This window comes from Podarcis pityusensis, assembly GCF_964106645.2.
Source record: "Podarcis pityusensis genome assembly, chromosome: 4".
Taxonomy (NCBI): Eukaryota; Metazoa; Chordata; class Lepidosauria; order Squamata; family Lacertidae; genus Podarcis; species Podarcis pityusensis.
The window spans coordinates 59803389-59830579 of NC_138027.1; the positions used below are offsets into that span (position 1 = coordinate 59803389).

At 41.3% G+C, this 27191-nt stretch overlaps 1 protein-coding gene and 1 long non-coding RNA gene across 3 annotated transcripts in view; one reads left to right on the top strand and one right to left on the bottom strand.

Moving 5' to 3' along the window:
• The window catches only part of TSPAN7 (tetraspanin 7), a 74160-nt gene extending 60877 nt beyond the window's left edge, over positions 1–13283 (bottom strand). Inside the window, exon 1 of the mRNA XM_081004398.1 lies at positions 13005–13283. Within this exon, the coding sequence (XP_080860524.1) occupies positions 13005–13085 (81 nt within the window). The 5' untranslated portion in view covers positions 13086–13283. The remainder of the gene's footprint in view (positions 1–13004) is intronic.
• A 1349-nt stretch (positions 13284–14632) lies between these two features.
• LOC308476647 overlaps positions 14633–27191 on the top strand; it is a 35380-nt gene continuing 22821 nt past the window's right edge. Inside the window, exons 1-3 of one of the 2 annotated variants that reach the window (XR_013986024.1) lie at positions 14633–20154; positions 21150–21322; positions 24012–24235. This is a non-coding gene — a long non-coding RNA (uncharacterized lncRNA). The remainder of the gene's footprint in view (positions 20155–21149; positions 21323–24011; positions 24236–27191) is intronic. The other variant, XR_013986025.1, reaches the window with a different exon arrangement.

Here is a 27191-nt window from a genome sequence, read left to right on the forward strand (position 1 = left end):
TGGGTTAATAAAAAATTATTCTTAAGACATGAGGGAAAGATCAGGGCCACAGCTGCCGACGTGAGCCCCATGCTCCATACCACTTCCAGTCTCCCTGGTTGCAGTAGGTTTTAAATAATGCAGGATGCCTAGATGCATTGAGCAGACTTTCCTCTTCAGACATTTCATCCCAATATGTAGATCAGGCTTCCTCAACCTCAGCCCTCCAGATGTTTTTGGCCTATAACTCCCATCATCCCTAGCTAGCAGGGATGATGGGAATTGTACTCTCAAAACGTCTGGAGGGCCGAGGTTGAGGAAGCCTGGTGCAGATGGTAGGGCCAGTGCCAGAAAGCTTGAGCCTGCATTCTCCCCTCACAGGATTATAACAGTGTGGGGCATAATATTGGAACAGGGTTACAGGGAACTGCCCTGAAACCTGCGGGTATAGGGCGGTATAGAAATTCAATTAATAGTAGTAGTAGTAGTAGTAATAATAATAATAATAATAAATAATAATGATAATAATAATAATAATAAAGTATTGCCTAGGACCTCTGGGTGAATCGTTAATCTCTGTTTTTCCCTTTGATCCTGCTTTATAATCCTTCTCCAAAGAAATTTCAAGATTTGAAGTTGCTACCGTATTTTTTGCCCTATAGGACGCACTTTTTCCCCTTCAAAAATGAAGGGGAAATGTGTGTGCGTCCTATGGGGCGAATACAGGCTTTCGCTGAAGCCTGGAAAGCGAGAGGGGTAGGTGCGCACCGACCCCTCTCGCTCTCCAGGCTTCACGAAGCCCTGCACAACCCCTAGGGAGCCCGGCGGGTTGCGCAGAGCTGCCTGAACTCCCGGGCAGCGCGCAGCTGTGCGCAACCTTCGGGAGCCCTGCGCAGCTTCGCGCTGGGCTCCCGAGGGGCGCGCAGAGCTGCCTGCACTCCGAAGCCTGGGGGGCGCTAAAGAGCGCTCCTGGGCTTCGCGCAGCTCTCCGCAAGCCTGGGGAGACCGGCGCGGCTCCCTAGGCTTGTGGATAGCAGGCTGTTCTGGGGGCTGGGGTCGGGGGAAGCTCGGCCTTCTCCCACGCCAGCCCCGTGCCTGGGGGGAAATAATTTTTTTTTTCTTTATTCCCCCCCCCCCCCAAAAAAAACTAGGTGTGTCCTATGGGGCGGTGCGTCCTATGGGGCGAAAAATACGGTATTTTATTTACTTATTAAGGGTTTTTTTAGTTCACCTTTCAGGGCCAAAGCATTTCCTTTGCACGTTTTTCTCAAATACATTATGTGCAGCCTTTTGTCCCAACCCAGCGATTTTATTAATTGGAGAAATGTATTACAAGGACAAGAGACAAATAATGAGGTCCCCTCTCCCACAGATAAAATGTGGTCCAGAAGGATCATCCGTCTACACAAATTTCTCTGTGGAGAGAGGCTATAGACTTAAGAATATGCTTGAAATGACACTACAAACATTTTTGTGGAGATTGTATTATATATAACTAGACTTGTACACAGTTATTGTTGTTATAAGTTTTATTATTTTGGAAAATAGTTTTTTAAGGGTTAGGGGAATGCTGTTTGAAGCAGCCCACCCTTCATTTAAAGGAGAAGGGTTGCCACTGCTTCAAACAATCTCATTGGTTTCAATGGGAGAGCTAACTGAAATGCTCTCCCATAGCTCTTAACTCTTTCCCACTAATATAAATGGAACTTAAAAGAGCTTAACTTTGGCTGGATCATACACATTTTGCCCCAGTCCTGCTTTCAAAGGCCCATGTATTTCCATGAATGCTCCATGGCCTTTGCCCAGAAAAGACCACAGAGTAGGAGACTACACAATCTAAGAAAAAATGCTAAATTTGCCTTTGCATTTAACTTGTGTTTTTAAAAATGTGACATATAATAATTTTAAATAATAACAATAATTTTATTATTTATACCCCGCTCATCTGGCTGAATAGTGAATAGTGTCAGCTGGGGGAGAAGCAGATTGTTGCCTCAAGTTTGCCCTGGGCAATTGTTAAGCCTTCCCGCTACTACTTCTTTCCTGAGGAAAATCCCTTCTCTGTAGCCAGTCTTTTCACTGGAAGAAGCTCCCCTATTGGTTGATAATATTGCATGGACACACACACACACACACACGCCCTGCAAATTAAAGGCAAAGAAACGTTTATTGACACATCTAGTATAATCCTAACTCTTCAACTACTGCTTAGTCTGCTTGGAAAAATGTGGTTGTTGTTTTTTTATGGTAGATTCACATTTCCCCATTCAGTCTTTCCATTTGTTGTAGCTTCTTAAGGTTATTTTGTGGTATTGGAAGAAGGAATTGGCTGATCTGTTCCATGCAATGAATGTCACAAACATTATTATGATTACAGGATAAAGCAAGCGGGGTAAGAAGCTGCACATTCAGCCATTTTCACTGAAGGGACTATAATTTTAACATTATTCAGCCCAATATAAACCGTGCATACGATCAGTATCATATTACTGGATAATATTATGCTGCGAGTCAGAATGTTAACAATGTATCTAAGCATTTCTTAATAATAACCCAGAGCTCTAATGCTAGCCATTTCTGACTTTTCAAAAAAGCATATGTATTGACCTTGATATCATCAAGACCAAAACTACTGCTTAGATAAAATATGTTCCTACGCTCAGGATAGGGTTCTCGAAGCTACAAACATGAGTCTGACCAAACTGTGGGAGGCAGTGGAAGACAGGGGTGCCTGGCGTGCTCTGGTCCATGGGGTCACGAAGAGTCGGACACGACTAAACGACTAAACAACAACAACCCTCAGGATTTGTTGTTCCTTGACAGGAATACAATAAAGCACTAAAATGTAAGCATGAATATATTGGCCATAGTTAAACAAAAATAAAAAAATAAAAGGAAATAATTTTTGTTTAGATTAGTTTATTTTTTATTGTAATGTATTATGAAACGTCTTAATAAAATCTTATTTTTCAAAAACAATATATTGGCCATAGCAAAGAATAACAATACACTGCCTTTGGTATAACAACAGCTGTATTCTGTCTCTGCTGAACACCAATTGCTGGAAATCACAAGTGCGGAGAGTGAAGTTTGGTCTTGCTTGTGGGTTTCCCTTAAGAATCTGACAGCCCACTGTGAGAACAAGATGCTGAACCAGATGAGCCTTTGGCCTGATCCAGTTGGGTTCTTACGCCTTTAAAATGACTTGCTGGCCGTCAGGACAAAATAATTCTTCACTAGCAAGAAAAATTGGGTCACTCTGGCAATTATCTTTCGTTACCACCCTTCAAAATCAGCTACCATCACACTTGCCACATCCATTCCCAGTCATTAAGGCACCTCTATAAACAACACTGCAGTACTCAATAATTTAAACTCGATCTAAAATAAGAACTCAAAGCAAACCAAACATCTAAACCTTTATAAAGGTGGTATTACTTTGGCCTGTAGTGAAGTTCGCAAAGGAACTGATTTTGTATGCTTAACCAAGTCTGGCCAGAATTATTAGCCAGCTCAGACTGCAATGTGAGGCGGGCACCAGGAGCCTTTCCCAGGCATAAGTAGCATAGCTAAATCAGGAGACCTAGACAAAATTTGGGGTAGGATCAGGCCTATAAGCCTCAGAGTGGAACAGCAAGCAAGACAGTATTCAGAACAGACACCACCAGCCCAGGAAAGAGGAATGTAGGGAAAGCACAGCACCTGCCCAGTGGCAATCGGCACTTCTCCTTGATAGTTGGGTCTAGGCGGGTCTAGCTAGGAAGCTGATCCAAATTTTCTCATAGTCATATGAAACCTTTGACAGCTGCCACACTACTGAGATAATAGCTGAACTGGGCACAAGTCCACTATACTCAAAACAAAGGAGGTGAACAGCAGGCCACAATGAATACATACAGACAGATTTTGTGCAGAGAAACAGCAGGCGAGGGGGCAGAAAGACTTGTGTTACTCTGGTGACTAATGTGCAGCAGCAAGTGAAAATACTCACAGGTAGAGAATAAGGCATTTGTCCATCTCTACTTCGATTCAGGTCTCACATAACTTTCATAATTCTTCTCAGGAATAGAGTATTTAATATTAGCAAAGCTGAAGATTCATCAGGTAAACAGACCAATTAGAGGCTCACAGAATCACAGACTTGGAAGGTAATGACTCAAAGGTCATGTAGCCCAATCTCCTGCTAATGTAGAAAATCCATTACTACAGCTCAAATTTAAAAAAAAATATTGCTTAAGCCTTGAAAAATATTTGTTATATACAGAAATTATGAAAAAGTCAAGTATGTGTGACTGATTAAATTACTGATCAAAGGTACAGCAGGGGAACAACCAAACTAGTTTGATTTTGTGTGATTTGCTTAGTTTCCTTGTTTAATGAAGTTGAACAGTTACTTTGCCTAGTTCATTTGGAATAAATTCAATAAAGTAATCAAAGTTAAAGCTCTACTTCATTAAGCAGCTAAATTATGCAAATAAGAAAAAGTGAAAATTCATGTTATTTGCAATGTAAAAAACATGAAAATTAAACAAATGCACATGTTTTGGTTACATTTTTGACAGCCCTATTCTTTTTGAAGGATCATAGCTCTTGTGCAAAGACATGACCTAAAGCTTCAATGCTCCAGCAGGATGTAAAAAGAAGATCAGCAGGAAACAGACAAGTATGTGGTCAATAATAACCACATCTGGAAAGGATAACCCAAGTTAGATCAATGACACAAGATCAAAACTGATAGTTTGGGATCCACTAACAGGCCATGGCTTGATCTAAGATGGATCACAACTGTAGCACAACCACCAAACAAATATATGGTGTAAACTTAAGAAACTGGTCTCTAAAAGCATGTTTTGATTAAAGGTGAGTCCTGAGTCTGGAAAAGTTGAAGACTATTGATCTAGACTATCCAAAAGCAGGAACTGCAGAGCACAATATAATTTTGCAAAAAAAAATGTACTTTATGGGTTGAAGTTTACCCTTTTCTTCTCAGTACATAGTTTATTTTTTGGGTGAACCTAGAAATGAGGAAAAGACAGGGTGGAACAGTTTTTTTAAAAAAAAAAACAATAAAAAATTCTGTAAGACGCTTACCACTACCACCCCACTGATGCCATTGTACATCTCCTCACTTCTTCCCAAAACCATTTTGGAGTTTTAAACACAATCCCTAAAATGGCACCAAAATCATTGCCTTCAATATGCCACATGCAAATGAGCTGATGACTGGAGGGTGGGAGCAGCTGTTTTTGTACACCTCTTAAACTTTTATGTGGTATGAGTGGAGGAATAATTGGAATGTGGTTGTAGAGTATTGCTGTTTGTACTGTAGTGCTACTATGTTTAGGGTACTCTGCTGGGACGTGGACATAAGTAGTGAGCCTGGTCACACCCATCTCAAGCCTAAAGCTGCATCATCTTGACTGCGGTTAGATAAGAAAGCACTTGTGCCATTTAACAATCCGAATGAAGGCGGTTTGAAATTATGTTGAGCCACTAATGAAGTCAATGTTGTCGAACTTTCCAGATACCCACATCTTTCAAGGAGTAGGAGTGCCTAATCACAAGTAAATTTACTAGCAAATATATAGCAGGGCTGTCCTTAGCAGTTGTAGACAACATGATGGGGCTGCAATGCTCACCTGACCTCTGGCTGAGTTCCAGGAGGTGTGGCACCAGCAGAGGCAATCTGGTACTCCTGCTGGTGCGTTTGCACCTTACCAACCTCATACCACCTCACCCCTTCCCTCTCTCTCCCAATATGCAGCAACAATACAGCTGGAGGGGAATCTGGTAACCAGCACAGCCCCATCTCACCATGTGCTACTGCTGTTTGGCTTGTTCCTCATAGCCTCTTACCATTCTTGTGCATACACACAAAGGGTAGCACAAGCACAATGAATGATGGTGGGGTACAAAACACAAACCATGTAAAAGCAAGCATATATTTAGAAAGGCTTTTAAAAATACTCCATCACCAAGAGTCAAGTTGGGGGGGGGACCCTAATTAAAGCAGCTATTATTGCTACTAAACAATTTCTTGGTTCAAATTGGGTGTTAGCTTCTGTACACAAGTGGCATACCTCCTGATATGGTGTCAAAAGTAAAGGGCAGCATTTCTCTATCTGATTCAGCCAGAGAAGGCTTGTTCTACAGACACGGATTAATTTCTCATGCTAAGCCTTTCCAGGGTTATCTTTCATATTGTCAATTTGTTCACCAGTATTTTCTGAACATATGTTATAGAGCAAAGCAATTGTACTTTCAAAATGCAAAGATCAATGCTTAAAGTTGGGAGCACATTGATCTTGTGATGAAAAAATGATCAATACTTTAATAAGAAAATCTGCTCTCCCAAACCTTATTTCCTTGTCTGCTAGGCATACAACCCCCACTGCTGAATGAATATATATATAATATATTATACACACACACACACACACACACACACATACTAAATTACAGAGGAACTTTGTAAATGCTTTTTACTTTTCAAAATCATTCTTCTTAGACATTTCAGTAACAGTAACAACAAAAATCTTTTTGGAACTTAACATGAAATCTATGTTTTGAGGCATGTTGGCCATGTAAATTGTCTGAAAGTTTCATTTCTAGAATTCACTATTCTGATTGTGCTTGCTTTTGTTATTCTTTATTAGAATCTACTTTAGTCATACCAGAATCACAAATAACCTCTTTTTTAAAAAAAATTAGATAGATACTCAGAACAGAAACACAGGCACCCAGCATAACCACTTTAAGTCAATAGCACCGATGCATCCAATCCAGCTCTTCACATAGTTTCTGGCAAGATGTCCCACTCCTGTCTAATAGAACAATAAAGCTGGTCAGGAGAGAGGGAACAGCAGACACAAATGCTTGTTTTAATGTATGATTTATGACACAATAGATGGAAGTAGTTACTCTGAAACACAGAAAGCTCATGCAGGCATTCTGCAGCTATACTAATAGCATAATTCCATATGGCGTTTACTCAGAAATAAGTCCCACTCTGTTCAAGGAGATTGTATTTAGGACTGTAGCCTAAGAAGATGTCTGATAATCAACACCATATTAATGATCTTCAGGGGTTAAAGCATTGGGATTTGGAGTGGAGAGGGAACTGCTCTCAGAGCCAGCTCTACATGTGCATAATCAACCAAAAGCACTTGTACAAAAGGAGACCATTGAGATATTACCTCTTTGACCCAAGAATGTCATGTTGCTCCCATTGGACTCGGAGAACACCAGCTCAGAAGTCCTGGTGGAATCACCAGCTCCCTGTTACAGATAAAGCTGCAGCTCCTATTTGAGGCCAATTCTCAAGCTGATTGCTGCAGAAGCAACATCTGGACTCTTACAAAGTCTCCAGCCTGGGCCATGCGTGGAACTGTCCAAAGTACCACAGACGCCAGGCCTTTGCACATATTGCTAAGGCCATTGCACAAAATAAAACAGCCAATTCTGCTAGTGCAGCAAATGCAGGTGTGATTTGTACAAACACTGGTTAAAAAGTATGGTATGAGGGGCATTAAGAAGCAGATTACTGCCTATATAATGTAGATTACTGCAGTTGTTGCACCTTTCTTTTTATTGTTTACTCATGTTTTTCAAGACTTTCTAACACCAGAATCTTCATACACACACTTGCTGTTCAGTAGTCAGTATTTTAAAGTACTTAAGATTGTATTTTAACATTGTGATTTAAACATTCACAATGCACTTCCATACTTTTTCTTTCTTAGTGTAGGAAATAACCAGCTCATGTCCTTAAAATAGATAAAGGTTTTAAAACGCTAGTCTACTGATTTCAATTTAACAGTCATTTGTGCAGGACCCAGAAAACCAACTTGTTACTTTCTGCATCGTGACTACTCTTGGAAACGGCAGAAACTGTTCAACTCACTTTACAGTGTTAGAAGGCCCCAAAAGAACCTACATTAAGAAGGGATGGGAAGCAGCCCTGTTAGCCAATCTTCTCAAAGCAATTTGCTGAGATGTATAAATGCAAAGTTGAATCAGTGAGCAATAAAACAGAAGCAGTCCAAGGAAAATATGGGGTAGAGGGAGTGTTGATTCCACTAACCCAATTAGACATTCATTGCAGGAATGATTAATGCTACCAATAATTCAAAGGCACACACTATTATAAGAACAGAGTAAATTTGGCATTCTAATATACAGTTTGTGCTTCTGTGAATGAGGCTGGATCAGCAATTCCATTACAAGTGCCTTCTAGGGGAATAAAATTATCATAGTTATCTTTTTTCTATGCATTGTTTTGCAAGACTTTTATATTTAAGTCCTACAGAAAGGTATTTGCCAATGTTCCTCTGAGATTCATCATAGTATGGCAGCATGTTTGTAAATAAGAACAATTTGCAACTACAAAATGGGCACATAACTTAAATTGCAATAGCAAAACACAAGTATAATGAAAGAAGCAAAGAGTCCATATACTCCATCCCCTACCAAAATCAGAATGGAGAGAATGTAACCCACCCAAATATGCTGCCTACATTTCCTCCCACCTCATTCTCCTTATTCACACTCCCATCCATAGAAAAGGTATATTAAAAGCTCACGCTTTAGACTGAAGAGAATGTGGCATTTCCACACAGCCCTGAGGGAAAGGCACTAATAAATCTGGAATAACCACCATATTGTGAATGAGCTGAATTCCAGTAAACGACAATGGTACTTAAGCAGTCAAAGGGTGATTTCTGTGTAAATGCAACACATTAGACCAGGAGATCTGTGATTGATCTTCCAATTTTTCCCCAAATAAAAGCACCCAAATTTTTGGGGGGCAGTGAAGTGGCAAACAACTTTCTCCCCCACACCGTCCCCCGACTATTTCCTTTGAAGAGGGAAGATCCAAGCAAGAAAAAGCTATCTGTATTTTTCATGCACAGGGCAAATAGAAGTTGCAGGAGGGTAATTTAGATTGGGAAAATTGCATTGGTGGGGGAACGTTAAATAACCCTGTAGCCAGCAGCTACCCCAGTCAAAGTCCCCGCAGACACATGCCTTCATTTAGTTCTATCAAAAAAACAGATCAAGCAATCATGGATCTCCAAAGTAGCATGCGGTTTGGCCCTGACTCATCACCTATTGGAACTAAGGCCCTGTTCCCACACACCATTAGTGAGTGCAAGCCACTTCCCTATGGCAAAATCTCACAGACGTGCAGTAAGTGCAAGAATGCCAGAGTCCCATAGACACATGCATGGCTTCTCAACTGGGCATCAGTTGACTGGGGAAACCCAAGTGATTTGCCGCAGGGTTCTAGTATTCATGCATATGCCAAGGTCACGTGGGAATCCCATTGCAGGAAACCTCCCACACCAGTGAGAGCATCAGCGTTATGTGTCAACAAGAGCCTAACTAAAGCAGAAAAAAATTAAAAGAATGCTGTTGTTCATGGTGTGCAACAAAAACACATTCATTGTGCAAGGAACTGTGCAAATGCGCAAGGGATTCATCGTACTCTCACAAAATTAGAATTCTAAAGGTTCTCTAAGAATCCCATTCTTGCTGCTTCACACAGGTTTGAAAACTACCGGTATTTGGGGCTGCAATGAAGATGTAACCTTCATGTCTAATTCATAATTATAGGAAAGAACAAATGTTTGGTTTTTTCCCTTTTAAAGCCTTTTCATTCCTTGGTTCACCACGACAGGCCCGGAAAGCACCACTACTAATGCCTCCTTACCATCCTTTTAAAAATGCCTATTTGTTTTGGTCCTATAGTGTGTCCTATAGTGTCCCACAGTGTGTAAACATTTTTATTATCCTGGGATTATTGCTCATGAAAAGAACTAGTTAGACAGACTTCAAGGCACAAATCCTCTCTTTAGCCAGAGAACAAGATTCTCTAATCATCTGCAGGAAGCCAACATTTGCACAGATAACACCAAGTGATTTCCTAACAATATTGAAGGAATAACAGTGAGCATTAAAAAAAAAAAAGCCTTGTTTCCAAATGCAACACTGCAAAGTCTCTGGATTCTTATACCTCAGCCTTGCACAAGAGGAATCACTTGTAGGCATAAGGGTATAACAGTGCTTTCCTTCCTCTTAAAGCTGTATTGTTTTTCTTTTGGAAGACAGCACAAACCTTGCTTGAACAGTACCAGCGATGAAGGGGTAAGGAGAGAGCTGTGAATAGAGCTGGATGTGTGCATTCACTGGAGGACGTGCTGCCCAATCCTATGCATCTTTACTCAGAAGTATGTCTGCTCAATCCAGTCAGTCTTACTCCAAGTAAGTCAACATAAGAAAGCAGCCCTACATAATAAAGTGCTTTAAAAACGAAACAAACAAATGTAAGTTATAAAAGCAGTGTGTGTGCACTGGGAGCTGTCCTCCAGGTTAAATGATAATGCTGGTACTGGAAAAATGATTTGCTTAACAGAGCTTAGGCGGAAGGATGTTTTACATCTCATCACCGCATTCCACATGACAGAGCTATTAAAATGATAATGCGCAATCAGCTTTCCTCAGTATGAAGTGACTAGCTTGTTTTAGTATATTGCATGGTAGACATGCAGATTAAGGCCAGCGGGCCATTATATTGTATTGTCACTATATACCACTGAAGAGTTTTTAATCAGCAAATCATTGTCACAACATGATATGCTGTTTATGTCTGTCATCTTCTGAACAACATACCAGGTTACTAAGAAAATGTCATTCCCCAGACGCTGTTTGAAAATTCAGGGCTTGTGTTACCCAATGACTCTTTATTGTATCTGGGTCACAGATCATACTGATCATACTAATAAAGTAGTAATATTATTAAACTAGCAATGAGCAGTGGAAGATATTCTCTCCCCCACCCCACCCCCGCACTCCCTCAAAGCTGTTGCAAGCAATGCCTGACGTCAGCTTGAAGGGAAAAATTAGAACTAGAATCACCAGCCCTCAACATAGTAAAATATACATCATACACTGTTTATCTATTTATTTAAAGTATTTCCAGACTGCACTTCATTCAAAACAATCCCATAATGAGGTACAAAGTATAAAAACAAATCACAATAATATTAAACAAATACATAAAAACCTTATATAACGTCAAGTCCATAATCAAGTACTGGTATAATAAATGAACAAGTCTGACGAGGATAGGCTATTCCACTCCACAACCAATTTAACCGAACACCTAAGTGAACAAACATGTTTTTAACTAATGCCTAAAACCTTTCAGAATCAGCACCAGTTGAATTTTTGAGGGAGGGCACTCCACAATTGGAATGTTACTGTAGAGGACACCTCCCATACAAAACTATGCCCAGCTAACACAGTACACGGTATGGATAAGCAGGAAAGTCTCTTGAAACCAATAGTGGATAACACCTAATAGCAGTACAACCTTATACTCCCATCAGCAAAACCAAAGCAAGCCTTACATGTTACATTCTTCTAGCCCCTTGATTCCAAACACATTTACATGCAAATAATCCCCACTGACTTCAGTGGAGTTTGCTTCCACATGTGTGCTGACAAGCACAGCTGACTACATTCTTAAGCTTCCTTTGTCAAGCATGTGCTAGCATTTCAGTACTGTGAACCACAACATCTATTTTTATTACTGTGATTTAAGAACAATAAAATGTGTATTTCAATGCTTTATTACTGTGGGTAGCTGTGTTGTTCCAGTGGAAGGAGATGAAAGGACAAATCAGGGGAAATATCACACTTTCAAGCAAAATGTTCTAGCATGCAAAACTCACTTTCTAAAACATATGATGCTGATTCTCTATTTTGCATATGCTGTATGCGTCAACAGCTACATTGACAACCACTACTGTGAACAAGGAACACAGCAATAAAAGTTGATCTCACTAAATGCAGGTGGCATTTATCCAAATATAATATGGGAGTGGGCAGTGCTGAATAGTTAGGAGAGCTGCCTGCAGTATATACAAAGGCAAAGCCATGGAGACAACAACCTTTTTTTGGGGGGGGGGGGGAAGGCTGCAATTTATTTTAATGAAGGATATAGATATAGATATAAATAGATAGATGTTGTTTTTTACTCTTACAATAGCTTCATCAGTGAGCTGTCAATATACTGTCACACATACTGGCTGGTAGAGAATTCATATATAATATAATCTATAACAGGGTTGTGTTTTAAGCTACTGACTTCCCTGTGTGTTCATGCATGATGCACCAATTGCCTCATTCATAAACACCACAGTTCTCTTTATTCTTACTACCAGATTCATCCATCTAGGAGGCAGGTTGCAATTTAAAAGTCATTTTGAGTGGTCCAAACGCCCTAAAATGTATCTAGCTTCCTGCAATAAATGCCCTTCTGTCCTGCGCATATGCATGCGCATATATATATATATGAGAGAATGAGAGAAATATCACTGTGAGGTGGTTAAGACGCAAAACGCTCCCAAAAAATCCAGGCAGAAGTACATTCATATAGCGATTCTCTACTGCAACGACATGACCGTGTCGGCCAACCCTCTGTCAGGACAGCAGATTGATTACGAATGGCTATATTTCAACCTTTCAAGGCGGAGGTGCTATTGCGAGACCATCGGGAAAAAGCCGGGGGTATATCGTACCACAGAAAGAGAAATAAAATGCAATGCGTGAAGCTCGCCGAGGCCGGCAACTTTCTTCCTGAAGCTGCTTCCGAAGGAGCTCTTTTATGTCTGAAAGGGGTGCTGGTGGTGCAAATCAGGCACAAACCTCAAATCCCTTCCTCCATTAGAAAGCCAGTCAATGATAAACCAGGAGCCGAGCGTGGAGGGCAGGGCGACTCGCGCTGCAAAATCTCCCCAGGCAAGGCGCCGTTTGCGCAGCAACATGAGCCGCTGCAGCTCCCCTTGCAACGCACCGTTATCTTCCCCCGTTTACTAAAGAGGACACACAAACCCACACACACCCTCCCGGGGCGCAAGGCGAGGGGATTAATTGCCGCCCCCGGCGCCCCCAAACCCCTCGCCCACCTCCCGGGGTTGCTTCCAGTGTGGGGCTTTGTTTCCATGGCGGGGGACACTCACCCAGAAAACGAAGGAGTAGATGATGAGGAGGGTTTTCAGACACGTTATGACGGGTTTGGTCTCCATTCTCCTCGATGCCATAATACTGAGATCCCGGCTGCTGGCTCTGGGCAGGGGAGGGAGGAGGAGGAGGAGGAGGAGGAGCAGCCGCGGCGGCGGCGGAGGGAGGAGGGGCTCCGGGCTGGCCTCGCGCCTCCACCGAGCGGCGCTGCTTCCCGCCGCCTGCCTCTGCTCTGCTCCCGATACGGCTTGCTGCGACGAGGGCTGACAGGCCGAGCTGCTCGCGCGCGCTTCTGGACCGCTGCCGCCCTGCGCCCCGCCGCTTCCCGCCGCCACCCCGAAACGCCACAGCTTGGCATTGTGCGGTCACAGCGGCGGAGAAGGCGGCGGGGGAGGTTCGCACGACGCGTCTCGCCACCTGCCGCGCCGAGGAACGCAGCGGGCGGAGCGCGGAGAAGGCCCGCGTGTTCCCCTGCACCCCCCACCCACCCACAGCCACCCTTTTCTTTTATCGACGTGTTGGGATTCGGGAAGGAAGGGTTCTGAGGGGCAAGAGCAAGGGGGACGCCGGGGTGGCGGTGGCGGTGGCGCTGGAGTCGTGCCTGTTTACATGCAAAAGATACGCAAGCCGTGGCGCAGAAAGAAGAAATGCGTCTCTTTCTGAGGAGAGATTAGAATGAAGGGGAGGGAGGCGAATGTAGGACGCGCCTGCGAGGGAGAGGGGGGGGATGTGCCGGTGACAATATGGCACAGGGGGCTGGTCTTTTCCGTTTCATTAACTGAAAAAGAAGAAGAAGAAAGAGATTTGTTCATTTGTATTTTAATCCAGACCACACACACAAAGTGATCAATAATAGCAGAGACTTTGCTCCCAGGCTTACAAAACATGGGGTACAAAAGGGGAAAAGAGGGGCTGGGAAGGAGAAGGAGGAAATAAACTGAGGCACAAGCTGTAATTGTGGCACCTTAAAGGCTAACCAATGTGGTGTGAGCCTTCGATGGATGATGCATGATGATTTGCAGGTACATAAATACTTGACGGGGAGGGGGTGGAGATTGTAGACAGGCAGAGCTGAATTCCCATGATCTCTAGCCTTTTCCGTGCTGGTTGGAGCTGATGGGAGTTGTAATCCCTTTCTGTTGATGACCACCTTTAGGATCCTCGGAAGCTGAAATGTCTTTTTCCGATGTCAGTTTTGTATCCATTCATACTTTTGCATACATATTGGCCATAGATAGAATGACGTTGCTGGCAGATGCAGACATATATCATATTGGAAGATGAGCAGGTGAATAAGCTCCTGATGTTGTGGAAAGCATTTTTAGGTCCTGTAATAGGGCTTCCAGAGTAGATGTGGTGCACAGAGTTGGCATCTGAGTCTACAAATGTTCTAGTACAGTGGTACATCGGGTTACAGACGCTTCAGGTTACAGACTCCACTAACCCAGAACTAGTACCTCGGGTTAAGAACTTTGCTTCAGGATGAGAACAGAAATCATATGGCAGTGGCACAGCAGCAGCGGGAGGCCCCATTAGCTAAAGTGGTACCTCAGGTTAAGAACAGTTTCAGATTAAGAATGGACCTCCAGAACGAATTAAGTTCTTAACTCGAGGTACCACTGTAATTGCTCTTTCTGGCAAGAAGGGGAGAAATAAGAGCCCTGCCTCAGGTTGGTCCCCTTTGCAATGATGCTCTTCCAGGGAGGCTCTCCCAGTGATTCTGGATCATAACAGAGGCCAGTGTGTGTGCTGCCCTTCAGCTCTGCAGCCTTGGTTGGAGCCAAGTGTTTTTTTCTGGCAGGGAGTGGGGAAGGAAATTCCCTGCAGATGCTTCTTCTGTGGTCAGTGAATGAGGCCAGACTGGTTTTCCCCATGCTATTATGTTTTTCCTGGGAAGGAAGGGAGACAGTCTCCCAGTGGCCCCTGGTCCCCTGGCTGAGGACAGACCAGAATGTGCTGCCCTTCAGCTCTGCAGTCCCAGCACAACAGGCAGTTGTCCCAGCACAACAGGCTGTCCTTTCTCACAGGGAGGGTGGAAGAAAACTTCCTGCGGCGACTTCGGTCACACCCACACTATACATTTAAAGCACATTTAGCACACAGCTAAAGCACATGGCTTCCCCCAAAGAATACTGTTAACTAATTTGCTAAGGGTGTTGTAGCTCTCTCAGAAGTATGTAAGGTATGGATGTGACCTACTCTGGTCAGTGGATGAGGCCAGGTTGGTCTCCCTCTGTACAGAAAAGTTGGACATGCCATTTTCATCTACATCTGCCACACACAGGCTTCCACTTCAGCAAATGTCCCTGAGAACATTGGAACCCTACATGCACATATAGACAGCATGCCCAGTTGGCTTCAGGCTGGGCACTTGGCACATCCTTTCCCCCAAATGCTATTCCCTGAAGTGGCTACATGAAAGGTCCCTTGCAAGGCAAGGTAAAACCATACCTTCTAAACTGTGCCCCTGCCACCAAATGGAGAATGATGTGTTTATTTAGAGATGAGGGAGAAATGGCATTCTTCATACAGAATAAAGTCATATTTGCCATTGGTAGTAAGAAACACTGGATTGTGTGACACAGGGAAAGGATGCATGTGATCTAATGATCGGGGGGGATATAAGTACAGTGGTACCTCGGGTTACAGACGCTTCAGGTTACAGACTCCGCTAACCCAGAAATAGTACCTCGGGTTAAGAACTTTGCTTCAGGATGAGAACAGAAATCGTGCTCCAGCGGCGCGGCGATAGCGGGAGGCCCCATTAGCTAAAGTGGTACTTCAGGTTAAGAACAGTTTCAGGTTAAGAAACGAATTAAGTACTTAACCCGAGGTACCACTGTACTTGCTTTCACCAAATATCATTTTCCACAGAAACTCCTGTGTTTTAACTAAACTAGCACAAGTCAAACAGTTGTAATGCACTGTTAACATATTAGAACTTTTGAGCCACAATCCTGAAGCTACTTACTTCATACAAGTTAAATTTACTTCAGTAGTAATACTTCAAAATAAGGAGACTGAGAATTACTACAAATTGTTCAGGGTCAGTTGAAACCAAGTTAAAACCAACATTATTGAGCTGCAGTTAATGAACTAGTTGATCTCCACACAGATCAAGTAATTATTTCAGTCATTGCTGTCATTACGGTACAACACAAATGTCAATCAAAACTAGAGCTGGAGTCCAAGTCATTTCACTTTAACTCATAGTAAATGAGAATCAGACATTATTCCAAGTAGAACTTTGAGTTGGCATTTATTATCAATGTGTTTGGTAACAGCCAACCCAATTCTTGGAGTGCTAGTTCTTATTTATTAATTTATATAACACTTAATGTTAAGACTTTGAAGTGATTTACAAAATATAAAAAACCATTTTACAACACCATTAAAATACACAGTAATTGAAGTGCACAATAATAACAACACACAACAAACAGTCCCATCAAAACATTAACATATAAACATTCATATTTAAAATGTACAATAAACTATGGTTAACACCACAGGAAATGGAAATACAATAGGAAATGGAATTTGATTATACAGATATGGGTGTGAAGTAAAGGATATATAACAAGAAAAGAATGATGGAATATAATTTCAATATGTGATCACAGTGGAGAGACTTTTAACATGGATACGGATGGATGAATTTACTATTACTCAATATGAAGACATGTTTGTGGGAATTACTAGAGGCAAAGTTGATATAAAAGAAAAAAAACAGTTGACATTTACTACTAATAATAACTGTTTGGGATCTCTTAGAATTTTTGTGGAAAAAGGAAATGAATGATTTTGAGATACTTGGATTTAAAAGAAACATTGTTTAACAGAAAGTGGAGAAGATGAATGTTATAGAGTGAATGTCTTAAATAATATTTTTTAATTATGTAACTGGCAGATAGAAATTCAGAAGCCTTTTTTATTTTTGATTGTTTCTTTTTTATTTTCTTTCTTTTCCTTTTCCTGTCTTCTTCTTGCTTCTTTCTTTTTCTTTCCCCATCGCCCACCCCGTTTCTGTTTATTTTCTTTCTTCTTTTGTGTTCTCTGCTCTGGGCCTTTATTAGGGTCCAAGGATTGTGCACTCATGGGGGTAGTAGATGGTTGATAGAGGGACCTTGGGTGGGAGGCAGGGAAATGTTGGTCTCTGAAGATGAGAGGCTGGGAGGTGAAGGAAAAGATCCCAGGTGATAGCTTCTTTAAAAAAAGTAGCTTGAAAGTAGAACTATCCCAGTGAAATTAAGATTACACTTTTTTGTTTCTTTCCTGCACTTAAGGCTGTCACTATTCCCCCACTCCTGGAAACATTTTACTTAATCTAAAAAAATATATGCATAAAACATTATTTATTGGAGCTGTAGTAAAGTTTAGCTGCTCTCAGGCTATTAAGCTATCCTTTTTCACTCATTAAACCACAACACATTTCCTCATGCATTATTTAGCATAAAAGCGTGTAACCTCTATTGTTCTTATCTAGGTAAATCATGTTTGTATTCCAATCACTTTTCCTTGAGCTTAGAATTTTCTTCATCTCCATTTTACCCAAGGAATGCAGGATTGCACCACTTTCCCATTTGCTCAAGAAAGCTACATTGTTCTGATAACAATAAGTTCGTGTTTTTGCTTACCGTTCCAACTCCCTGTTTTCTTTGCAACCAGCTCTCTATTAACTCCCTTTTTTCTCACCTTGTGTTCCATAGTGTGCTCTCTTCCTTCTGCACCGCCACAAGCTTCTCTGACCCCTGTTCTGATACCCACTCTGCTTTTCTCTATCCACTTCACAGCAAAGCCCTATGCTTGCTTGTGTTACATGGCTAGTTCAAGTAAACATCGGGGGGGGGGGAGGATGAACATACCAGCTCTTCCTGCTGGTCCCCCAATTGCCAATTCAGTGGTCTTCTACAAGCTGGAAGGCAACAGTTTCAGGCAGTAAGCCTTTTGTATCTATGGAGGTCCTCCATGCATTTAAGAACCCCAAAATATCAGGATTATATGATGCTGGCATTCTTGCATCCTTATCCCTTTTGATAGGAAGAGGCGATCCTTAGCCCACCCACCCAACCCTCTCCTTACATTATGTTGGTAGTGTGGTATCTGCTGCAGTGCAAAATATCATTTGAGAAGTCCAGGAATGTCCTGCTGCTGCTAACTTCTTCAGCATTGCCTTTCCTGGAAACTGGGCCACACATTTTCAATGAATTCCAACGTCACACATGAAATCTATGTAGGACCTGTCTACACAGGCTAGCAAATGTAACAATAATGTAGTGCCCCCCAGGAGTAACCCTGCTACCATCTCTTGCAGCAGAAGCAACAAAAAGAGTCTTGTGGCATCTTAAAGACTAGCAAATGTATTATGGAACAAACCTGGGGGAGTATAGTCTACTTCAGATACATGACATATTATCCGAGTTACAGGTGTATATGTATGTGGGATCCAACAATGTAGTTCCACTAGGGCAAAAACTTTCAGCTGTGCAACAGAACTTCCCCTCCTTTACAAACAAATTTCTATAGGTCAGGCAATTGTTAAAAGTCTAGGAAGCATGCCAGAAAACAAGTTTTCAACCTTAATTCCACAGTGTTTTCTGTCTGAGAGACTGGGGACGTACTGTGGAAACAATGTTGTGTGCAGGCTGAGGAGGATGAATCTCAGAGGGACAGGAAGACCTGCAACAAGGGCTTAATTTGTGTGAAAGCTAACCAAGGCCTGGAGCCTAGGGATTCTAACATTTTGTTAGAAGCAGTATTTATCTGCACACCTTGTATATGATTGCCAATGATTTGAGAATACGCCTTTAACTGCTATTGAATGAACCAACAGTTCCACCTGTGAGGAACTAGCATAAGATGTTTTTGGGCTAAGGAAAGTAGTACTGGTAAAGGAAAGCTTGTACAAATGATGTGAAGCTGCTATCAAAACATCTCATTGAAAGCTACACTTAGAACATAGCTAAATTACAGACTTACCTGGTTTAATAGGCCTTGTCTCTTGCCAAGGAGCTCTAGGAACAGTGATTTTGTGAAAACAGGCAGGGACCTAACAAAATTTTCAGCAACCCTTTGGGGGCATCTATGACAAATGAAGTAGTATGAAACCAGTGAATGTTTGTGGTGCAGATATACCCCTTCTGAAAGAAATATTTTGCAGTTGTGCTTTCATAACAATTATCTTTTCGCATGATTTTTGCTAAAACAATATGTTCTTCATATGGAAAACATGTAGCATGGAGGTGACGGTAAAGAGACAACAGAGGATGAGTATGGATTTCATTTCTATATACTGGAAAGATGGGATCCAGATCTCTGACCAGTTCCTTCTTAGGCTCCGCCAAAAAGGAAATCAGTGCCAGCTGGCACTGGCAAATAATGCATTCAGAAAGAGGAGTGTGGGAAAATATATGCGAATCAGCTCAGAGGCACCTGGAGATGCTTTACTGTGATGTGCATAGCTCAGAAATCAAAGTGTTTGAAAGGTAAGGAATTCAGAGCCTCAGACGGCTGTGTACAATTGCTCAAGATTGCTGTTATAAGTGAAATTATCTAAGGTGGCTAGGAATGATAACAGTGCCCCATCGGCTTCTGAGAAATTCATGATTCATGTTACCAAAATGTACAAAGCTGCCCAATTATTAACAAAAGGTGGGACAACCTTTGGAACATCTTCAGACATCTTCAGACAAGACAGAGAAGTTACAGTACAAAAATACAAATCATAAAGATCAGGTGCTACAAACATCTGAGGTTCTGCTGCTGTAGAAAAGTAACTGTATCCCATCACTTCTGTCCTAAAAACACCAATGTTACATTGTTCTGTCACAACTCCTTTTCATGGAATGTACAAAATTTATTGGTGTGAGTAAAGTGTCTCTATGTTCAGTCAACTTTCAACATAATCCATTTGCTCTGGGGGATAGCAGAAGAAGCAAGAAACTGAAAATACGATGTTTTTCCTTCCATAGGGATGGATCAAAAGGCAAAGTCAGATTTCAGGATGTGGCAATGTATCCATTTGGTCCTTACTGCAAGATATGGCATCTACCAAATAGCCACAATCCCCAGCAGAATCCTCTTTACACAGTATGGCGTGTGTTTTTTACTGTCAGGATAAAACAGGATAAATGGAAGAAATAGCCAGAGGTAAGAAGATGACAACAAGGAATGTATTGATGTTGCAACAAAATGCATTCCACACCTGGTGCTCGTGCTATTGCTTTTTAGGCGGATGTAGTGAAGACCTTTTTGTTCTCCAAAGCCTCACAATTTTAATTATAGTGGTAGATCACTTTTAGTGTTTTTAGAACTTTGCACTAAGTTATTCCCCTTCCTGGGTTTATGTTGACTTTAAATTGTTTTTAGCTGTTGTGCTTGCATTGGTTTTAGCTGATTTGATTTATTCATAATCTGTTTCATTTGATTTTATCATTTAAATTCTGCATTGTATTTTGCATTTTTAATGGTCTGCAAACTTCCCAGATAACTCAGTTATAGGGATGGTATCTTACTGTAACAAATAAATAAATCCTAAATGGCTTCGGTCCTGTATACCTGAAGGAGCATCTCCATCCCCAGACACTGAGATCCAGTGCCAAGGGCCTTTTGGTGGTTCCCTCATTGCAAGGTTACAGGGAAACAGGCAGAGCGGCTTCTCAGTAGTGGTGCCCACCCTCCCATCAGATGTCAAGCAAATAAACAACTATGTTTAGAAGACATCTGAAGGCAGCCCTGTCTAGAGAAGTTTTTAATGTTTGATGCTTTACTGTGCTTGATGTTTTAATTTATTGGAAGCCGCCCAGAGTGGCTGGCACAGCTCAGTCAGGTGGGCAGCTTATAAATAATATATCATTTCTGTTATATTACTGAGAATCATAGGTAAGAACAGTTGTGAAATAGAACACAATGTTCAAAAGAAATTGAATTTTATTCTCTGAGCATCTGGGATGGTCTAGATAAAGAGCCCTAGCAAGCATGGTCAATAGCCAGAAATGATGGGAGCTATAGTTCAAGAACATCTGGAGGGCCAAAGATTCCCCACATTTGGCCTAGATCTAGAAAATGTCTCAACTCTCACGCCTTTCTACATAATTCTATATAATTCTTCAGATTATTTTCTTTTCCTTTCTCTCTCTGGTTAGACAGTCACCAGAGGAATGCTCATGATTAGGCCTTGCAGAACCACTTGGAAAGGACAGCACTACACTGTAGATCTGAATAATTTCATTCACAGCCATAAGGAGTCACAAGAAGTGTATCCCATTCAAGTTCAGCCAGTTTATAGCTCCCTCAATCAAATGGTGCAATTCCTAAAGTAAGTCCTTTCACTTGTGAGATACTTACAAATGGCATTTTGATGGGGCTGTCAGATGATACTTATTATGCCATTCATGAGGCATGCTAGCTCAGCGGGAAGCAGCCACCAGTTAACTGGTATCTTTACAAAATAAGGAAGCGACTCTCCCTCTATTGCAGAGCTTCCCACTATAAATTCACCAGCATTTTAATGTGCATGTCTCCTACTGTACAATTTGTGTGCAATCTGGCCAAACATACCTATTTAATAAGCTACTTCCTTTAATATAATGCATTTCTGTATTTTCATTTCAGTAACATATGCATTAGTATTAATATTCCCCTAATAGATGCATTTTGTACACTTATTTTTGGCTGGAAAACTGCATTACAAAGTTCAGAGAAATGTGAATTTTTAAGATAGCTGCATTTCAGTTCATATATTGTTTTATTAATTGGGTTCATATTATGTAGACTGAATTTCTCCCCCGGCCACCACCACCACTTACAACTTGCAAGTATTGAATGCCCTGGCAGTGTCCTTTCAGTCCCTAAAAGGGAAATGTTTTATTTGTAATTTAGATCACTGCATAAGTGCAATCACCTTCTACTTGCGGAACACTTCTAAGTGGACCTTGAGGAAACCTAAACCCTTACATAGATCCTATCCCAAGGGAAGATTTTACAGATAGATACTGTGACCAGTATCTTGCATCCTGGGCCCCAATTATTCCAGGAAGGGTCAAATATGTGCAGCATCCAGTGGTAGCATCAGAGTACGCAGATCTTCATGTTTGTTCTCACATCTATAGTTCTCTCAGTCAAGACACATATGTGATTCTGGGGATTTACCAAAACAGGCGCGACTCTTTCTGAGATAAATGCATCAGGTAAAAGAGACACATTAGCACATTTCAGTTAGTGCTGGCTTGTGACTAGGGCTTTTGTTTCTTGTGGAATGACTATTGATTCCAAAGGAAAATCCATGCTTATTGTTATAAGATGCAGATTCTGCTGAATGGAAATCTCATTCACGTCTCATTGAAACAAATGGAAGTTGCTAAGCCACAGTTTCTGGAGAACCATATTGTACATGACTAGAATTAAAACTTTTGGAAGGAACACATTTCTAAATATTCATGGGGAACTATGATCAATGAGGTGTATGGACCCAGATCTATCCGACTGAGACCAGAAGACTGAAATATCAAATTGCTAGAGCTCAATGAGGAGGACTTTCCTTTTTATGCTGTCCTGTGTTCCATCATTAATCACAAAAGATTGGCGCTGCCAGTGCCACCAACAGAAGCAAAACAAATGAGGAATTTCCAGGCAATGAACAGAAGCATTTAAACCTCCAACTTGGATGCTTTAATTGTTTGACTGTATATCACTGAGAGACTTCATGAGGCAACTGACAAATACGATTTATAAAACCCTTCTACCTGATTAAGAATACTTTGAAACTTTAAAACTTGCCCACTTTAGATCAATATAATATATTGTAATGACTCTGCCACTAGATTTCATTGAATGTTAGAACTGGACATCCACTCTCCCTTCCCTTCTAAACAGAGGAGAGTTGCAAATGGTTTATTAGCAAGCTGGTGATGGCTGATGTGCCTTCTTTGTTTTCACTGATGGGAGGCAGCCTACACCATTTTGTGATTTTGGCTATTTTTCTGCTCTTTTAGATGTGGTAGCTATTTTGTGTCATGTCATGCCTTCCCCCACACAGCAGCCATTTTGTGTTTTGCCACACCATTTTGTGATTGGCAGCCAAAGCCTTTCTCAAATTCCAAATGCGCCAACTGGTTGAAACAGGTTGGCAACCCCAATTCTAACCACAGTTACATAGAAGGGCCTCAAGAGCCAAACATATTTCCACAAGTGGCTCATCTAATAAACTTTCTGTCTTAATTTGCTCCTTCCATCAGAAGCAATTAATGTCTCAGGAACACAGAGCAGAATGGAAGAACAGCTTGGAAATATACCTTTTTCATGGCAAGAAACATTATCTCCTAACTTCCAAAAGGATGTTTACTCCTAGCTCTTCAAGCTGCATCTTGTGATCTTAGGCAACGGCATCTATTTTGCTTCTACTGTAGGCTATGCACATGAATCCCCCCCCCCAAAAGTGGACTGCATTACATGAGAACCCCCACCATGTTTTGATTCCTGTGCTGATCGTTCAAAGAACAGATATGTGATATTTAATAACTGCCAGTCCTACCTACACCTCCTGATGCATTATAAAAACTTCTGACTCCGTTCAATTGATAAATAATTGGTTTGACACAAGTTAAAACCAATTAAAACCTGATTAAAATTGTGTGTTCTGCGGAGCTTCGGAGCCAACTTTCTGACCTGATGCCATCTTAACTAGAAGTCTTCGACCCTGTTCAATTAAAAGCAGCATAAGGAAAAGTTCCTTGATAGTAAAAAACCCCAAAAAACTGCAAGAGTGGGCTTCATTTGTTTAAAATATTTTCAACTGCTTGTCTCACAGACTCAAAGCAGGTAAAGTAACAATAATAAGAAATATTAAATCATATGACCTTTCTGATAGAAGACGGATGATTCAAGTACTTTCTGGTATTGCTTTTTATCAGTTTGTAGTATAACAGAGCTATTCCTCCTGCTTTCCACTGGGAAGAGCCTATTAAGGGACAGACTGTCTGCTTAATTAGATTTTTTATGTGATCTAGGAAGAGGGTGCAGCTCTAGCATTGGTAACTAAACTCCATAAACTAGTTTAGTCCAATGAAAAGGGAGACAGAAGGCCCACCCATACTCTACTTCATCTGCATTTTGCTGCCTTTACACTTCACTGAGCTCATCTCTTCACCCCCTCTACCTCCAATTAAGAAATAGCAGCATGACAGAGCAGAGTTGAGATGAACATTGTCACTGCACCAAACCATCTGCTATTGTAAGTATCTAAACATCCTAACTTGCTATAAAGACTGCTGTCCAATAACCCATTTAAGGAGACATGTCTGGAGAAAACTATGATCTTCGTTTTACTAGAGTTAAGAGTCAGCAAGTTATCTGTACAATAGGCCATAAAAGCACACGGTCATAATTGCAGAACTGCTTTAGTTAGAGACAGAAGACTAGTATTGTCTGCACAATACATTGAAGGACTTCTAGACTTGGACAATTTGAGTGAGTAAAAACCAGGTGACAAGCAACCTACAATCAAATCATTTTGGTATAGATTAAATAATGTAGAAACAAGTATACAGCCCTGGTGAACACCCTAAATAGCAGGAATGGGTCTGGTTCAATTACCCTCCAACCCACATCTCACCAGGCTCATAGTTTTCTCATACAGGTATATAATAAGATAAAGCAAGCTTTTATCAATAGAATAAATGTATAATATAGCATATAAACTATCCCTTGGGACTGAATCAAATGCAGATCTCAAATCTATACTGGCAGCAGCATATAATCCATTACCAAAAAAGCACATTTATTTCTCAACTATATTGATATAATTCTGTCACTGAGGAAGGAAAGCATAATAAAACTGACTGTTTGACTTTATAATTTCTGACTGATCTTGAGTCCCATGGAACTGCAGACTATCCACCACCATACAGTGAGGAGGGATAAAATAAGCATCCCTTTTCCCTTCCCTGAAGTAAAATTCGGAGGGTTCAGAAGTCTACCAAAGGGAATTATATCAACTACATTAGAGACAAAAAGCAATATGCAAATTAAATTTATCCATCATAATCTTTATTATGTAACAACATTGCGTATCCTCAAGAAGATCTACAACCCCAAAATAGTGTGTCCCCCACATGTACCTCCCCAGTTTCTTTGCTTTTAGAACATTCCCAAAGGTCTCCTGCATCAGACTCCTTTTGACAGCGGCCAGCAAGGTGCTTCCAAGAAATCTACAAATCCCCCCTACCATTTTTGTTCTCTAGCCAACAGCATTTGAAGGCCACACTGCCTGTCAGCCACCATACTTAATAGCCATGATAGACCTGCTCCCCATGAACTTGTCTAAACAGCCTTAAACCTCCCTAAGCCATTGGCCAGCCCCACATCTTCTTGCAATGAATCTATTTGTGGATTATGTTCTGTGGAATGTTTTTATCTCCTCTGAATCCACTGTCCATCAGTTTTGTTCTGTGTCTTCAAGTCCTAGTTGTTCAGTAAGTTTTGCAGCCTCTTTGCATAATCAGAGGCATCTGAGAGAGGAGTTTCTACATCATAATCTATGGCTGCTTTATGCGACATGTTCATTGTAGTGCAGAACAGTATAGTACATATAATTTGTTACAACACTTTTAGGGTAGGATCCTAAAGCAATTCCAAAAGGGCATGGGACTTCCAGTGAACGTGGGTGGGGAACCTGACATTTGGAATGTACTCTGGGTGAAATACCTTTAAAAACCAGTTTCTATGCAAGGTTGCAAAACTACAGAGAAAAGTCATATAACTCATCCTGAGAAGGTTAAGTACATGTTCACACATTACCCATTGCACACTATATGACATGTCTATATGTACCCATCAAAACTCTCATTCTCCATATGAAGTTGTGGGTGCTTGTGATCAGAGGTGAGGTTGTTCATTATCAAGTTTCGTTTAGTAGTCTAGAGAGGTAATAAAGGAATTAGAATCCTGAGCCAAAACTGCACCAGAAATTATTGATAGTCAGTTGCTCCTTCACTTTCAAAAGAGCAAATGAACTGTCTGCTATGCATTTTTCAGCATGTGGCAAAAAGCAAGTTAAACTTCACATACAGATTGCTGCAGGCTGTGAGAAAATTAAACCTGCCAAGGAAATCTGCCTCATAGGCCACATTTCAAAAGCAAAATACAATGCCACAATAAAGTCAGTGTTTCCACTGTAATGATATCTTTGCATCCTCTCGGAGGTTTTGTTACTGTGGTTTTGGCTGCAGGCATTTTGAGAATATGTGGGCTGTATGAAAATATAAGGAGACAGAGACTATCCCTGAGCTATTCATACCAGATGAAGCATTTTATTTTTTATTTAAAAAAATCTGCCAAAACAGCCAATTCATATCCTTGTGACAGTGCAACAGTTTAAACTGCTTATAATTATAATACCAGTAGCAAGTTACACTTGGTGGACTTTAAAGCACCCAAAAGCCATTTATGTAGCTCCTCTGTGCAAAGAGGAATGGAATTGCTGCAGTGATCAATTTAGGCTTTACTTCTAGTCACCTCCATTGCTGAAATCCTCTAATTGGCCAGATGCACCATACACATGCAGCAGCATTGGACTTTGTGGAGATCTGCCCCATGCACCTTCAACAGCAAGTTGCTTCTATCCTCATGAGCCTTTAGTGATGAATTTACTTCAGCCTCCCTGCCTTAGAAGCTTGATGGCTGAGTCGCATTCAGAATGCTGTCAACAGGATGCAGAGGAAAAACAAGGAGCAACGAAAAACACTCTTTAGTGCACAAACATTTGTTCCTAGAGTGATAAAGTACAAAAGAGGACAGGGCTCCTCTGGTCATGCGCCTGCTTAAATTCCCTGCTCTAAACAGCTATGAAAGGGGCTAGTGCCTTATCCTTGTTTGCTTCTGTCCACTGACATTCTTAGGAAGAGATGCATTCCTACCCAACTCTCTTCTCTGCAGTCTATTTATTTGCCAGAAGTCCCAGCTGCTTCCCAGTGAGCATCCATGTTTGGAAAGGTGACATACTGGGAGTTGCTGAATAGCTGTTGGGTTTGGCCATGGTAAGCAGTCTGGACTGAAGTGAGATGGGAACCAGGAGCCCAGAATGCTGAGTAGTTAAGATCAGAGGACAAAATGAGAAAGCAAGACCAGAGAACAATCCAGGAGTCAGGTTCAAACAGCAGTTGGAATCAGAGGGTAAACCAAAGGCAGGT